General features: G+C 44.4%; 1 protein-coding gene across 3 annotated transcripts in view; it reads right to left on the bottom strand.

Annotated features, from left to right (window-relative positions):
- The window catches only part of TMEM231 (transmembrane protein 231), a 100,213-nt gene extending 88,329 nt beyond the window's left edge, over positions 1-11,884 (bottom strand). For 2 of the 3 annotated variants that reach the window (XM_069966148.1, XM_069966152.1), the window contains exons 1-6: positions 11,814-11,884; positions 10,434-10,651; positions 10,170-10,336; positions 8,169-8,297; positions 727-870; positions 274-355 (exon numbers count right to left, since the gene is read on the bottom strand). In XM_069966148.1, coding sequence (XP_069822249.1) covers positions 274-355; positions 727-870; positions 8,169-8,297; positions 10,170-10,336; positions 10,434-10,572 — 661 coding nt within the window. In that variant the 5' untranslated portion in view covers positions 10,573-10,651; positions 11,814-11,884. The remainder of the gene's footprint in view (positions 1-273; positions 356-726; positions 871-8,168; positions 8,298-10,169; positions 10,337-10,433; positions 10,652-11,813) is intronic. The other variant, XM_069966149.1, reaches the window with a different exon arrangement.
- Between the last annotated feature and the right edge of the window lie 1,899 nt (positions 11,885-13,783).

The raw sequence follows: 13,783 nt of genomic DNA, 5'->3' as shown, positions 1-13,783 counted from the left end.
TTCTCAACCTCCTCCAGTGACCGGGGAACCCTTGACCTGAAGATAGATGTGGCCTGCATCTAGGGGACACTTATGGCATATCCTGTAGATACCCAATAAGAGTCCCAGGTGGGTATACCCCTTTATGGGTAAAATCTGTCCTTCTTATGTGATGATTACACAGGTGCATGACTAGTTAGTTATAAGATCTTTTACATGGCCAGGACAGATTCGATAGCAGAGGGTTTTAATAATGAAAATTTTATGGAAGAAATTTTTCTGTATTGCATTTACCGTTTCTTTCCTGATAAGCGGATATGATGTTTGTCAGATCGTAAGAACTTGCAAATGGGCTTGTTCCATTGATAACAGATACCTGCGGTGCAAGTGGAAAAAAATGCAAAACAAAACATTGTTACTCAAGCTCCACATCTGGCTTTCTCATTTTCTATGAATGTGACCTGTTTATGTGTATTTCAATATTCCAAAAACAACTACATCTGCACGAGAATAAAGGCACATGTGTGCTACATAATGTGCCTCCAGGCTCTTATTTTGCAAATTTACTAAACCAGCACAGCACTGGACTATTGCCCTATTGGATTTTCTAATAGAAATACAGGATTCCACTGATCTAGAATAAACTACCATCTGCACCACTCTAAAGAATGTAAGACAGGTCGGATTGACATAGATACAATAATCTGTCCCATGTCCTCAGTTGTTGTAATGTGATGTTCTTCTTACATTGTAGGTGGTATCCAGTCCCTGGTGACCTAGAGGTTGTCTCTGCTGAAGTCTCAGGTCTCCATTGATAGAAAGCTTGGCACCAGGAATAGGGGAGGTATACTGAATGAATGCCATGCTCTGCATAACAAATGTTGACATCCTCTGCACAAACAGAAATATATTACTTGTTATTTTAGGCAGAAAAAAAGTAATAGAAAAGCAAGAATTATTACTCACCGATAATTCACTTTTCAAAAGGTCCTCATGACAGCACCACAATGGAGGACGTCACCCTTGACCCTATCAAGAACAGGAAATCACAGAGGTTAAAAGGTCACTTCCCACAATCCCCCTCAGTGTAATTATAACGAAACCATACAGGATCATACACTAATAAGGGCGGGAAATCTAAGGGTGCTGTCATGAGGAGCTTATGAAAAGTGAATTATCGGTGAGTAATAATTCTTGCTTTTCACTGCGTCCTCATGACAGCACCACAATGGAGACATACCAACTTAGACTTTCAGGGAGGGACAACCGCCTGGAGCACTTTTCTCCCAAAAGCCAGGTCCTGAGAAGTGCCAATATGCATACAATAATGCTTGAAGAACGTGTGGGGTGAAGACCACGTGGCTGCCTTGCAAATTTGTTCGAGGGAGGCTGATCTAGCTGCCCATGAAGCTGCTATGGCTCTAGTAGAGTGCGCCTTTAGACCGGTAGGGGGATCCTTCCCCATTGTAGTGTAGGCTTCACAAATGGCTGTCTTGATCCATCTTGCAATTGAGCTTTTTGTTGCTTTTTTGCCCTTGTTGGGGCCTTGGAATTGAAGTAGAGATTCTCATCTTTCCTATGATCTTTAGTCATCTCTAGATACTGGATAATAGATCTTCTTACATCCAAATTATGAAAAAGTTTTTCTCCTTCATTCTTTGGGTCACTACAGAAGGATGGGACCACGATATCTTGGGATCTATGGAAGTCTGTGACGACCTTTGGAAGGAATGAAGGGTTAAGTTTGAATATTATTCTGTCTTCCAGAATAGTACAAAAGGGATCCATAATACATAATGCCTGAAGTTCCCCAACTCTTCTGGCCGTAGTTATGGCTATTAGAAAGGCAGTTTTAATGGTGAGGAATTTCAGGGAAATTTCATTAATTGGTTCGAACGGTTCTTTAGAGAGACCAGACAAGACTGTGTTTAAGTCCCAAGGAGGGGCTAGATTTGTAATTTTGGGCTTCATCCTGGCTACTGCCTTAAAGAAGCGTCTTATCCACCTAAGGTCTGCTATTTGGGTATCGTATATACATCCTAGAGCTGACACTTGGACTTTTAGGGTATATTCACATGGGCGGGCTCGCAGCGAGATTCTCGCTGCGACCCCGGCAGGTCCTGTCAGTTCCCATAAACTACATACTTGCTGCGGTCTAAACGACCGCAGCGAGTATGTAATTATACCGCGTTTAACCCCTTCTACTCCCGCCGGCTCCCCCGCTGTAAGCAGCATACATTACCTGTCCTTGCTGCACGGGTCCGGCGTCCTGCTCTCCCGCCCGGCCAATCAGTGGCTGCGGCTGGGCAACACACTAATTGGCCGGACGGGAGAGCAGGACGCCGGACCCGTGCAGCGAGGACAGGTAATGTATGCTGCTTACAGCGGGGGAGCCGGCGGGGGCAGAAGGGGTTAAGGGCGGTATAATTACATACTCGCTGCGGTCGTTTAGACTGCAGCAAGTATGTAGTTTATGGGAACTGCCAGGACCTGCCGGGCTCGCAGCGAGAATCTCGCTGCGAGCCCGCCCGTGTGAATATACCCTTAGGGTATTTATGGATAATCCTTTATCCAGACCATCTTGCAGAAAATCTAAAATTCTGGGAATTTCAGGATGGAGCATATCAGGTGGAGAGTCACCGCACCAAGAATGGAATTTCTTCCATTGTTTTGAGTAGATAGAAGAGGTGACTTCTTTCTTATTTTTAAGTAGTCTCTATCACTTTTTCCGATAGCCCTCTAGCTGCAAGGAGGGACTTTTCAAAAGCCATGCCGCTAGGTGCAAACTGGCCAGATTTGGATGGCGTAGAGGACCTTGGATCAACAATTCTTCTTGTAGAGGAAGAGCAACTGGGCCCTGGATGGCTAGAGACTTGAGGAGACTGAACCAAGCTCTCTTGGGCCACATCGCAGCTACCAGGATTACCAAGGTTTGGCTTGAGTGGATCTTCTGAAGAGTCCTCGCAATCAGTGGAAAGGGGGGAAATGCGTATGCCAGCTTGGAATTCCAATTTTGCTGTAGGGCATCCAGTGCGTCTGGGTGATCCCGGGGGTTTACAGAAAAGAACTTTTGTGCTTTCTTGTTGGACCTTGAAGCAAATAGGTCGATCTCTGGATAACCCCATTTCTCTACTAAGCTGGAGAATATCTGGGCATATAATTCCCACTCTCCCGGAAGGACCTGATGGCGACTTAAGTAATCTGCCAGTATGTTGTCTGTACCTTTTAGATGGATTGCAGACATTTCTGCCCAAGAGAATATTTTTGCTGTCAATCTCTGAAGAAGAGTAGACCTTGTTCCCCCTTGATGTCTGATGTCTTGATGTCTGAAGAAGGGATTCTGCTGCCTTCAGTGCTTCCCAAACTGCTCTCAGTTCTCTGTAATTTGACGACTGTTTTTGATGAACTTCCTGCCATTGACCCTGGAAGTGCAGACCTTGAACATGCGCGCCCCATCCCCAAAGACTGGCATCCGCGGTGACCTGAACTGGTGCTTCCGGATTCCATCGAACTCCTTTGGTGAGGTTTTTCTTGGTCTTCCACCAGATGAGGGAAGATTTGACCCTTAGAGGAATAGTCACCTTTTTGTCTATGGATAAAGGAGATCTGTCCCATACCTGAAGCATGCTGGTCTGGAGAGTCCGGGAGTGATGCTGGCACCACGGCACTGCCGGGATACATGATGTCATCAGACCTACCAGGGACATAGCTTTCCTTATTGATATTACGGATTTCCTCCTGAAATCTTTCACTTTGGATATGACTGTGGTGACCTTTTCTTCCGGTAGAGATGTCATCTGGGTTTTGGAATCTAGAATCATGCCAAGGAATTTCTTCCTGTGGGAAGGAACAAGATCCGACTTGGAGAAGTTTATTATCCATCCTAAGTTTTGAAGATAATGTAGGACCAGTTGTATGTGTCCTAAGAGGATGGGTGGGGATGGAGCAATAAGGAGAAGGTCGTCCAAGTAGGAAACTACAGTAATGTCCTGTAATCTTAGGTTTGCTACAGCTTCTAACATCACCTTCGTGAATAGCCAGGGGGCTGAAGATATCCCGAATGAGAGTGCTGTAAATTGGAAGTGATTTACTGACTGGGATGATTGTATCGCAAACCGGAGATATTTTTGATGTGAGGGGTGTATGGGGATATGAAAGGAAGCGTCTTTCAGATCGATTGTAGCTAGAGCTGCATTCGGGTAAATCAGAGGAGTGATAGTTTTCAGCATCTCCATCTTGAACTTTTTGTACTTTAAGTACCTGTTCAGGGATTTCAAATTTATTATGCTTCTGAATGTCCCGTTGGGCTTCGGAACTAGAAATAGACTGGAATAATGTCCTAGTCCTTTCTCCTCCAAAGGAACTGGAATTACAGCTCCTAGATTTAACAGCTCTTTTACCCCATCAATCAGTTGGTCTTTCATCTTGTCTGATTGGTAGTGGGTAACTTGGAATTTTGGGGGGGGAAGAGAGGAGAAGTCCAAGAGGTACCCTTCTCTCAAGATGTTTAAAATAAACTTGTTTTGAGTGACTTTCTCCCAGTGTGTTACAAAGTGAGATAGTCTTCCCCCCACCTTGATGGAGTCACTTGTCTTTCCCTTCAGAGGAAGGGTTGAGGAGAAATCCTCTTCCCTTACCTCCTTTGGGATAGGACCAGCGGCCAGATTTGCCTTTGCCTTTGTAATCTTGCTTTTTTTGTGTGTAGGGACGAAAAGGTTTTTTACCTTTCGGCTGACTTGAGTCAGGAAACTTCTTTTTTCTGTCTGCCGCTTTTTCCAAGATTTCCTCCAGGTCTTGGCCAAACAGGAGCTTACCCTGAAAAGGGAATTGACAAACTTTATTTTTGGATGCAACATCTCCCTGCCAGTGTTTAAGCCAAAGAGCTCTTCTAGTGGCATTGAATAATACTGCAGACTTGGCTGCCATTCTAATGGTTTCTGCTGAAGCGTCAGCCAAGAACCCAGCCGCCATTTTAAGCATTGGCATGGTAGAGAGCAGTCCCTGGATGTTTTGCCCTCAATATGAGCCTCTAATTGCTCAAGCCAGATGTGTAAAGATCTTGCTACACTCGTAGCTGCGATGTTAGGGTTTAATATTGCAGTGGAGGCTTCCCAAGATTTCCGCAGGAGACCCTCCATTTTCCTATCTATGGAGTCCTTCAAGTGGGAGGCATCCTCAAATGGTAATGATGTTTTTTTGATTATTTTGGTTACTGGTATATCTACCATAGGCGTTGTAGACCAGGTTTCAGACTCGGTTTCATCAAATACAAATCTGGATTTAAACTCTTTAGGAATCTGAAGCCTTTTTTCTGGTTCTTTCCACTCTGCAAAGATTAGATCTTTAATATTCTCATGAATAGGGAATACTTTCCGTTTTTTTGGTTTTAGACCTGCAAACATAGCATCTTGTGCAGATAATGGTTGCTCGATGTCCTCTAATTACATTACTGCTCTAACAGCTTTAATTAGAGTGTCAGCATTTTCAGATGAAAAACAAAACTTAGTCGGTTCCTTATTAGGGGTAACCGTAGGCGCTTCTGTTGTGCAATCCTCTACAATATCTTCTATTTCAACATTGTCATCTTGAAAATTTTCAGATTCAGAGTCAGACATCACATAGGTCAGACATCTTTTATCCATTGCTCTTTTTGGTATCTCTTTCTTTACCTAAGGATAGAGAGACACCAAAACAATATGATAGCTACTCCCCTTTGGTGATTCCCTATCACAAAAATAAGTAAGTGAACCCCTCAGGGTATAACTCACAGAGCCAGCAGGTATGATTCTCTCCACAGCCTCCCCTCTCTCAGCATCCTGAACATCCATAATAGCACAAGATATGCAGGAGTATAAGGCACATGTATCAACTACTCACCAGCCTTTATAGAGGAGAGACCGCAGGAGATTTGAATTTGGCGCCATTTCCACGCCACGCCGCGTAATTCCCATCAGCTGAGTCTTCCGGTGGGCGCGTGACGTCACCTACGCACGTGACGCAGGCGACGCACGCTACGTGCCTACGTCCCTGTGAGAAGCGTGCGCATGCGCAGTTAATCTTACCCACCGGAGAAGGCCGCAGGAGACCCGCCATGGATCCCGAGGGCCGCGGGGTCTTCAGACTCCCCTTCATTAACTCCGGGAGCGCCGCAAGGGGAGTGGGGGACCGGAGGCACCTCAGAAGATGCTACTGCCAGGCAAGACATCCGGAAGGACTCGCAAGCCGTTCAAAGCCTTTGTCCTAGGAACCCATGACCACACAGGATCACAGATAACCTCTGTGTTCCTTGATCCTGTCAGGAACAGGAAAAACACTGAGGGGGATTGTGGGAAGTGCCCTTTTAACCTCTGTGATTTCCTGTTCCTGATAGGGTCAAGGGTGACGTCCTCCATTGTGGTGCTGTCATGAGGACGCAGTGAAAGTTGATGTTACTGAAAGAGCCTCTTTGTATAGCTGTCTTTAATGAGGACCTGTCACTAAATTTATTGCTAGAAACCTCTGTTACCCAACTGCCTCTGTCTTCCTCCAGGGTATTCAGGGATGTTTGGCCCCATGTTGTAGCTTCCCCCACCCATTACTGAGCTCAGCTTTGTCTGTGAGTTGTGCTGCCAGGAAAGCAGCCTGTGATGCTGATTGGTCAGCATCAGAGGCTGTGTGTCAACTCTTTTAGGGTGGGTTCACACACACATCGGATCCACAGCGGATTTCACACTGCGAATTTAAAGCAAAATCCGCTGCGGATCCTTAACTGTCATTTTGAGGCTGGGTTCAAACTATGTATATTTCAGTCAGTATTGTGGTCCTCATATTGCAACCAAAACCAGGAGTGGATTAAAAACACAAAAAGGATCTGTTCACACAATGTTGAAATTGAGTGGATGGCCGCCATTTAATGGCAAATATTTGCTGGTATTTTAAAACAACGGCTGTTGTATTGAAATAATGGCCGTTATTTACTGTTATATGGCGGCCATCCGCTCAATTTCAACATTGTGTGAACAGATCTTTTCTGTGTTTTTAATCCACTCCTGGTTTTGGTTGCAATATGAGGACCACAATACTGACTGAAATATACGTAGTGTGAACCCAGCCTTAGGGTGCGTTCACACACACAAAGGATCTGCAGCGTATTTCACGCTGCAAATTCGCAGCGATATCCGTTTCAGATCCAGTGCCTGTTCATCCCAATGAGAATACATACTCGCAGCTGGATTGACATCCCTCTGCGTGTGAGTTAACCCCTCGCTGGCCAGAGCATACATCACCTCCTGCCTGCTCCTGCTTGCTTTGAGGGTTCTTGACTGGACCTCCCGCTCAGCCAATTTGCAGCGTGAAATCGACTGCGGATCCGGTGTGTAAAAAAAGGCACCCTTAATGAGATTCCATACTTGCAGCGGGATTGTCATCCCTCTGCGAGTGCGTAAAAGTCAGCTCCCTTAACCCTCAGCGGCCAGTACATACATTATGGGGTCCACCCTCCGGCTTGCTTCGGGTGCTCCCAGTGCTCAGCCAATCAGAGGGGTTAAGGGGGCTGACTACCCGTCTCTCCTTTTTATCTGCATGCTCCTTGGGCTGGATGGAGGCAGGGCGAGAGGCGCTGCAAGCCTAGGACTTGGATGCTCTAGACCCGCCCCAGGAGGAAGGCCGACCCCGGGACAAGATATAGCATCGTGTCCATCTGGGCTTGTTGGTGTCCATTGTGTAGTGGACTAGACAGCTCTGTTTATCATTGCAAAACAGATTCTATTAAGGATGCCTAAAGGAGAAGTCTGGCAATTTAAAACATTTGCCAGGGGCAGGGGGGAATATAATAAACAATCCCTACTTACTTCCCTGGTGCCTTTGCAGCGCTGCCTGACTGCTCTGGAACTCCCGCCAGGCTCAGGATCAGGCGGGAGAGTGCAGCTGTTACTGATTGGCTGATGGGGCAATCCATCAGCCAGGCCAGGTATTTTCCTCGGAGTCATCCAAGTCATAAAGACATTGGCTTGGGGGAGAATGCCTTCCGGCTGGGGTTGCAGGGCCTGTGACACAGCGCCTTGCAGGCGAGGGGAGAGGTAAATAGTGATTCATTATTATGTTGCCCCCTGCCGGCTGACAAATTTTTTAAATTGCCGGACTTCTTCTTTAATGTTCTGTCATTCGTTGCTTGTATTCCCATTCCAGGGATGCTCAGCATTTTCACTTACATACAGCTGGTAGGAGAAGGTTAAAATAAGTTGAACACCATACACATTCTCCACAGGTAATAAAGGAAGCTCCAAATTGAAAATCAATTGATCCATCTTTCCATCTTGATTTTTATCCTCTTCTCGAACCTAAAAGATGAAGGTGACAATGTTGCATGATATCTTTGGACTCCTTTAGTACAATGGCACATTCATGCTAAAAACTCACGGCTTGCACCTGAACTTCACCACTTTACTACATATACATCATTTAAAGGAAAACTAACAGCAGGTTAGTTCTTGAACTGGTGTGGACAGATTGGTGCACTGAGGGCTGTAGCACTGCACCTAATGCACCAAACTGCCTTATTAACCTATTTAAAAAAAAATGCAGGATTGCAAGACAATGGCGCTGGGGGGATAAGGGTAAGAAAATGACCTATTCCCTTAGCATCTCCTGCTCTATGGGAACGTAACAGCAAGTTAAATTATTCTAAGCTGCTGTTAGATTCCCTTTATTGCTGCATGCTTGTGGTACCAAGTATGAACTTATAAAACTGATATTGGTCACACTACATTATTATTTTCCGTCTCACTTTATTTAATGGGATATTATTTCTAGCTATCTTTAGTGTGTACATATTTATTAATTATTTGTAATTACGAGCATAATGCCATTATATAAATTGCTATTACAGTATACCTATGAGCTCAAGTCAGTCGATTTTGTATATAGATTGTAGTAGTATCTTTTTATTTTCTACATCTATACAATTAGTGCAGTTAGAAGCAATTCGTATTCATTTAATAGCAGTCTGTATATATTTGTATGAGTCTGTATATATATGTATGAGCTGATATTACATGTTAATATTTTCCAGGTCTGTGGTCCTCCACTCTAATTTATGCTTTTTAAACTTTCATGATGTATTATTCATGAGTCTGTAAAGCTTGTAAGGTTTTCATGGGATTTGTGATATTTAAAGGAGAAGTCCGTCTTCCACTCTCTTTTTTTTTTTTTTTTAAATTGCAGGGGCATGGGGGAAAATAACAAAGGATCCTGACTCACTTCTCCCTGTCCCACTGCCGACGTCATGACCCAGCTGATGGACTGGCTGCTCAGCCAGTCAGTGACACGGGCGGGAAACCACTCCATTCAACGACTGGCTTAGCGTGCTGTGCATCAGCCGGGACAGGCATTCCCCCCCCCCTCCCCAAGTTGTTATGTCATTGCAACTCGAGGGAAAATGCCTTCCAGGTGGCGCATCGTGGGCACAGGGAGAGGTAAAAAATGCTTCATTGTTACACTCGCCTCTGCCGCCTGTCAAAAGTTATCTGAGGCCGGACTTCTCCTTTAACACATTGATTTTTTTTTTTACCACCTTGCCTTTCTACAGCACCACCTATCACACTGGGTTTGTATCCACTTACTAAAGTTAAAGGACATATGCACCATTGCAAACAACTTTTATTGTTCTAATACAGAAAAATAAAAGCGACATTGCAGATAGCCTTCACTAAAAACCATGTACCCTTTTATGTCTGCAGCTTCTACATGTGTCCATGGTAACAGACTACAAACAAATACTCTGTAGTAAAATCAGTTACTTTCCTCCATCTGACTCCACTACTACTGTCTGTATATGATCACAGTCAGTGGGCTCAGAGGGGGTGAAGAAAAAAAAAAAACACATGCTTGCCAGAGCAGACTATACTCTGGGTATACTTGCAGTCTGTAACCATGGAACACATAGGTCTGCATAGGAGCTGTTTATATAAAGTAGGTACAAAGGGTGGTACAAAAGGCATAATATTGACCATTTTTCATTTGAACTATTTAATAAAATCCCCCCATAGTGCTTATGCCCAGTATGGGAGATACTAGAAATGTCAGGTTTTGCCCAATTTTTCACTCTGCTGGGTTCCTCTCCTCAGTATGGAGGTGCACTAGGGTTACATGAGCTGCAAACACATTTGGGACAGTCTGTCTGTATGATCAGTTTATAGAACATCACTACGTACCGACACTTGGGGTATCCGAAGCCTGTCCCCCACTAAGCTGTTGAACGTCTGAAATGTGCTCCAAGCAATATAACCCCCAGTGTTACTGTTAAGGGCAATGAGTAACGCCTCATAGCGGAAATTAACTTTGGGCTGCTCTTCATAAGTGTTCTGCTTCAACCAGAATCCTTAAAAAAAAAAAAAAAAAAAAAAAAGTTCAACATACTTTCAGTGCTAAAATGTATGAAATGCATTAAAGGGGAGAAAGAGAGAAGAGGGTCTTACCCTGGCTGCGGTATGCAACTAACAGTGGAGGAATATAGGTTAATACTAGCACCATGAAGAGGAAGAGCGTGGCCTTGGAGCAGATACTGGTCCTGTATCTTATAAGAAGCGGATGAGAGTAAACTTCATAGATGGCCATTATGAAGATGTTAGGACGTCCACACCTTTATTCTATTTAGTGTCTAGACTCTATTCTTGATTTTCACATTCAGATCCTCCTGTGTAATTAAAATGTAAAAATTCAGATTGGAAGTGGTGGAGGATATACCCTTCACCCCTGACTGTCTATATACTCCCTCCTGTGTACCTCTACATATACCCTGTGTACCTCTATATATATATATAGCCTGTGTAATTCTACATCTCCCCATCTCATGTACCTTTATATATATTCCTCTATATACTCCTTCCTGTGTACCTCTATATATACCCTGTGTGGCTCTACATCTCCCCATCTCATGTACCTTTATATATAATCCTCTATACACTCCTTTCTGTGTACCTCTGTATATATAGCCTGTGTAATTCTACATCTCCCCATCTCATGTACCTTTATATATATTCCTCTATATACTCCTTCCTGTGTACCTCTGTATATACCGTGTAGTTCTACATCTCCCCATCTCATGTACTTTTATATATAATCCTCTATATACTCCCTCATGTGTACCTCTCTCTCTCATATATATATATATATATATATATATATATATATATATATATATATATATCTCCTGTGTGGTTCTACATCTCCCCATCTCATGTACCTTTACATATAATGCGCTATATACTCCCTCCTGTGTACCTCTATATATATATATATATATATATATATATATATATATATATATATATATATATATATATACCTAGTTCCATAGCTCCCCATCTCATGTACCTGTATATACACTCCTCTATGCGTCCTCATGCATAGCTCTATATACATCCTGTGTATCCCTATCACCCACCTTGTGTAACTACATATTCTCCTGTCTTGTACCTGTATATACACTCCTGTGTACCTGTATATACCCTGTGTAGTTCTATATGTCCCCCATCTCATGTACCTGTATATACACTCCTGTGTACCTGTATATACCCTGTGTAGTTCTATATGTCCCCCATCTCATGTACCTGTATATACACCCCTGCGTCCCTCTATATACCCTGTGTGTAGACCCCCTGGGTATAGTTCCACCTGTGCACCGCTATATTCCACCCCGCATACTTTTCTATGCGCTCCTACATGTATCCCCCTTGTAGTCCTGTGCACCCCGTTCGCTATGCTTTGTAATCCACCTCCACCCCCCTCCAGTCTTCCCGTCTCCTCGCGGTCGTATCCCCCTTTCGGAGGAACCGAGCCTCGGAACCCGTATTTACCACCTAGGAGCTTCTAAACGCGCGGTCTCCATACTGGTGTCTCCATGGCAACGGACGCCATCAACCGGAAGCACTCGGCATTGACAAGCAGCACACCGGAAGTGACTGCTCCGGGGCCTCCTGCATATCTGTGTGTGCCTGTACAGCGATGCTTTGCTGGGAGTTGTAGTTCCCCTGCAGATACAGGGCCACAAGATGCAGAACATTGCTGTATAGTAAATATCAGAGCATCACAAGATAAGATGGATTTCCAGAAGCAGCATATGATTGTATGACAGTACATAGTATATCACTACACAATATATACGGAAGTACAAGATCAGTACGCTATAGTAGCCCCACAGATCATAGCTGGAAGGTGCACAACGCTCAGCCATTTTATAATTTGTAAGTACAAGTGGTACCTCGGTTCTCAAACTTAATTGGTTCAGGAAGGCAGTTTGAGAACCGAGCAGTCTCTTCCCATAGAAAATGTGTTTAATTTTTTTGAAGCGAACATTGTAGTTTCTTTGTAATGCTGGCAGAGTTAAAGGGGTAGTGCGGCGTTCAAAAATTATTCACTAAATAACACACATTACAAAGTTATACAACTTTGTAATGTGTGTTATGTTAGTGAATGGCCCCCTTCCCTGTGTCCCCCCCCCACCCCCGGAAGTGTGGTGTAATACACTCACCAGATTACTGTCGACCCCCGGCCGCCATCTTGGGTCGAACGGCGTTATCTTCGCTCCAGACATCCCTCATGCCGGCCCCCCTCTGCCGCGTCATCAGCAGCTCAGCCGCAATTGGCTGAGCATAACTGTGCTCAGCCAATCACGGCTGAGCAGCTGATAACGTGGCAGAGGGGGGACGGCTGGAGTGGTCTGGCCGGCCTCCCGAAGATGACGTCGTTCGACCCAAGATGGTGGCCGGGGTCGCCAGTAATCTGGTGAGTATATTACACCACACTTCCGGGGGTGGGGGGACACAGGGAAGGGGGCCATTTACTTAAATAACACACATTACAAAGTCATATAACTTTGTAATGTGTGTTATTTAGTGAATAATTTTTAAACGCTACACTACCGCTTTAAAAAAAAAACTCTACCGCAGAATAACCCTCCTAGCATTACAAAGTTGCAGATAAAGCCAGTCAGAAACTTGCCTACATCTGTTGTCTCAGAAGGAAGGAGGGGGAGACAGAGAGAAAAGTTCAGGCACAGATTTATGTGTCTTCAGCAGAAAGTATCCGTTTCAAGTCCGCTCAGATCCCGCCTCTGTCACTGACTGGCTGAGCGGACTTGAGATGTCAGGTCTCGAGCTTGCGTCAGACACCAGGAAGCGGCCGGGCACAGGGGACCGGAGCCCCGTGATACGGCACCTGCCGCTGGAACTGGGAAGGTGATTGGACGTTGTTTCCCTCAGCCACCTCCTCCCCGGCCAGATCCCAAAATAGCCCCCCCCCCCCCCCGGAGTACCCCTTTAAGTCGAATACCCCTTTATAGAGGACCTGTAGCAATCCCCAAATAAATTTGATGTTACTATCATGAAATGGCTTGGGGTGCCCTGACTACACCTTATTACGGTTTCTTGATATGCCCTCCTGTTCCTGAGATGTGCGGGTTTAGAAATTGCCTGACAATATAGTTAATAGTAATAGGGGCGTGAACTTAGTTTAAATAATGAGAGAATATCAAGTTTTACTTTGAAGGGCTACGAAGGGAATGATTAATACATGTACAATATACTTGTACCATGGGGGGCATTCTTTACATCTTCTAAGACATCATATTGCAAATGATATATTTCAGAAATGGAATTTATATTTCTGTTATGAGGATTATTCTTAACTTTCTATAGTAAAAGGAACAATAGCTGTATTGTAATGTAGTATGACGCAGGTCCACACAATGGAGCCTATAGCTGATTACCTCAATTGGTATTCTTCTCTGGAATTCACCAGGGTATAATTACTTTACTCCCTTTTCATG

This window comes from Dendropsophus ebraccatus, chromosome 4, assembly GCF_027789765.1.
Source record: "Dendropsophus ebraccatus isolate aDenEbr1 chromosome 4, aDenEbr1.pat, whole genome shotgun sequence".
NCBI lineage: Eukaryota > Metazoa > Chordata > Amphibia > Anura > Hylidae > Dendropsophus > Dendropsophus ebraccatus.
Note: the sequence above shows the minus strand (reverse complement) of the source record. Positions and strands in the feature narration are given on the sequence as shown.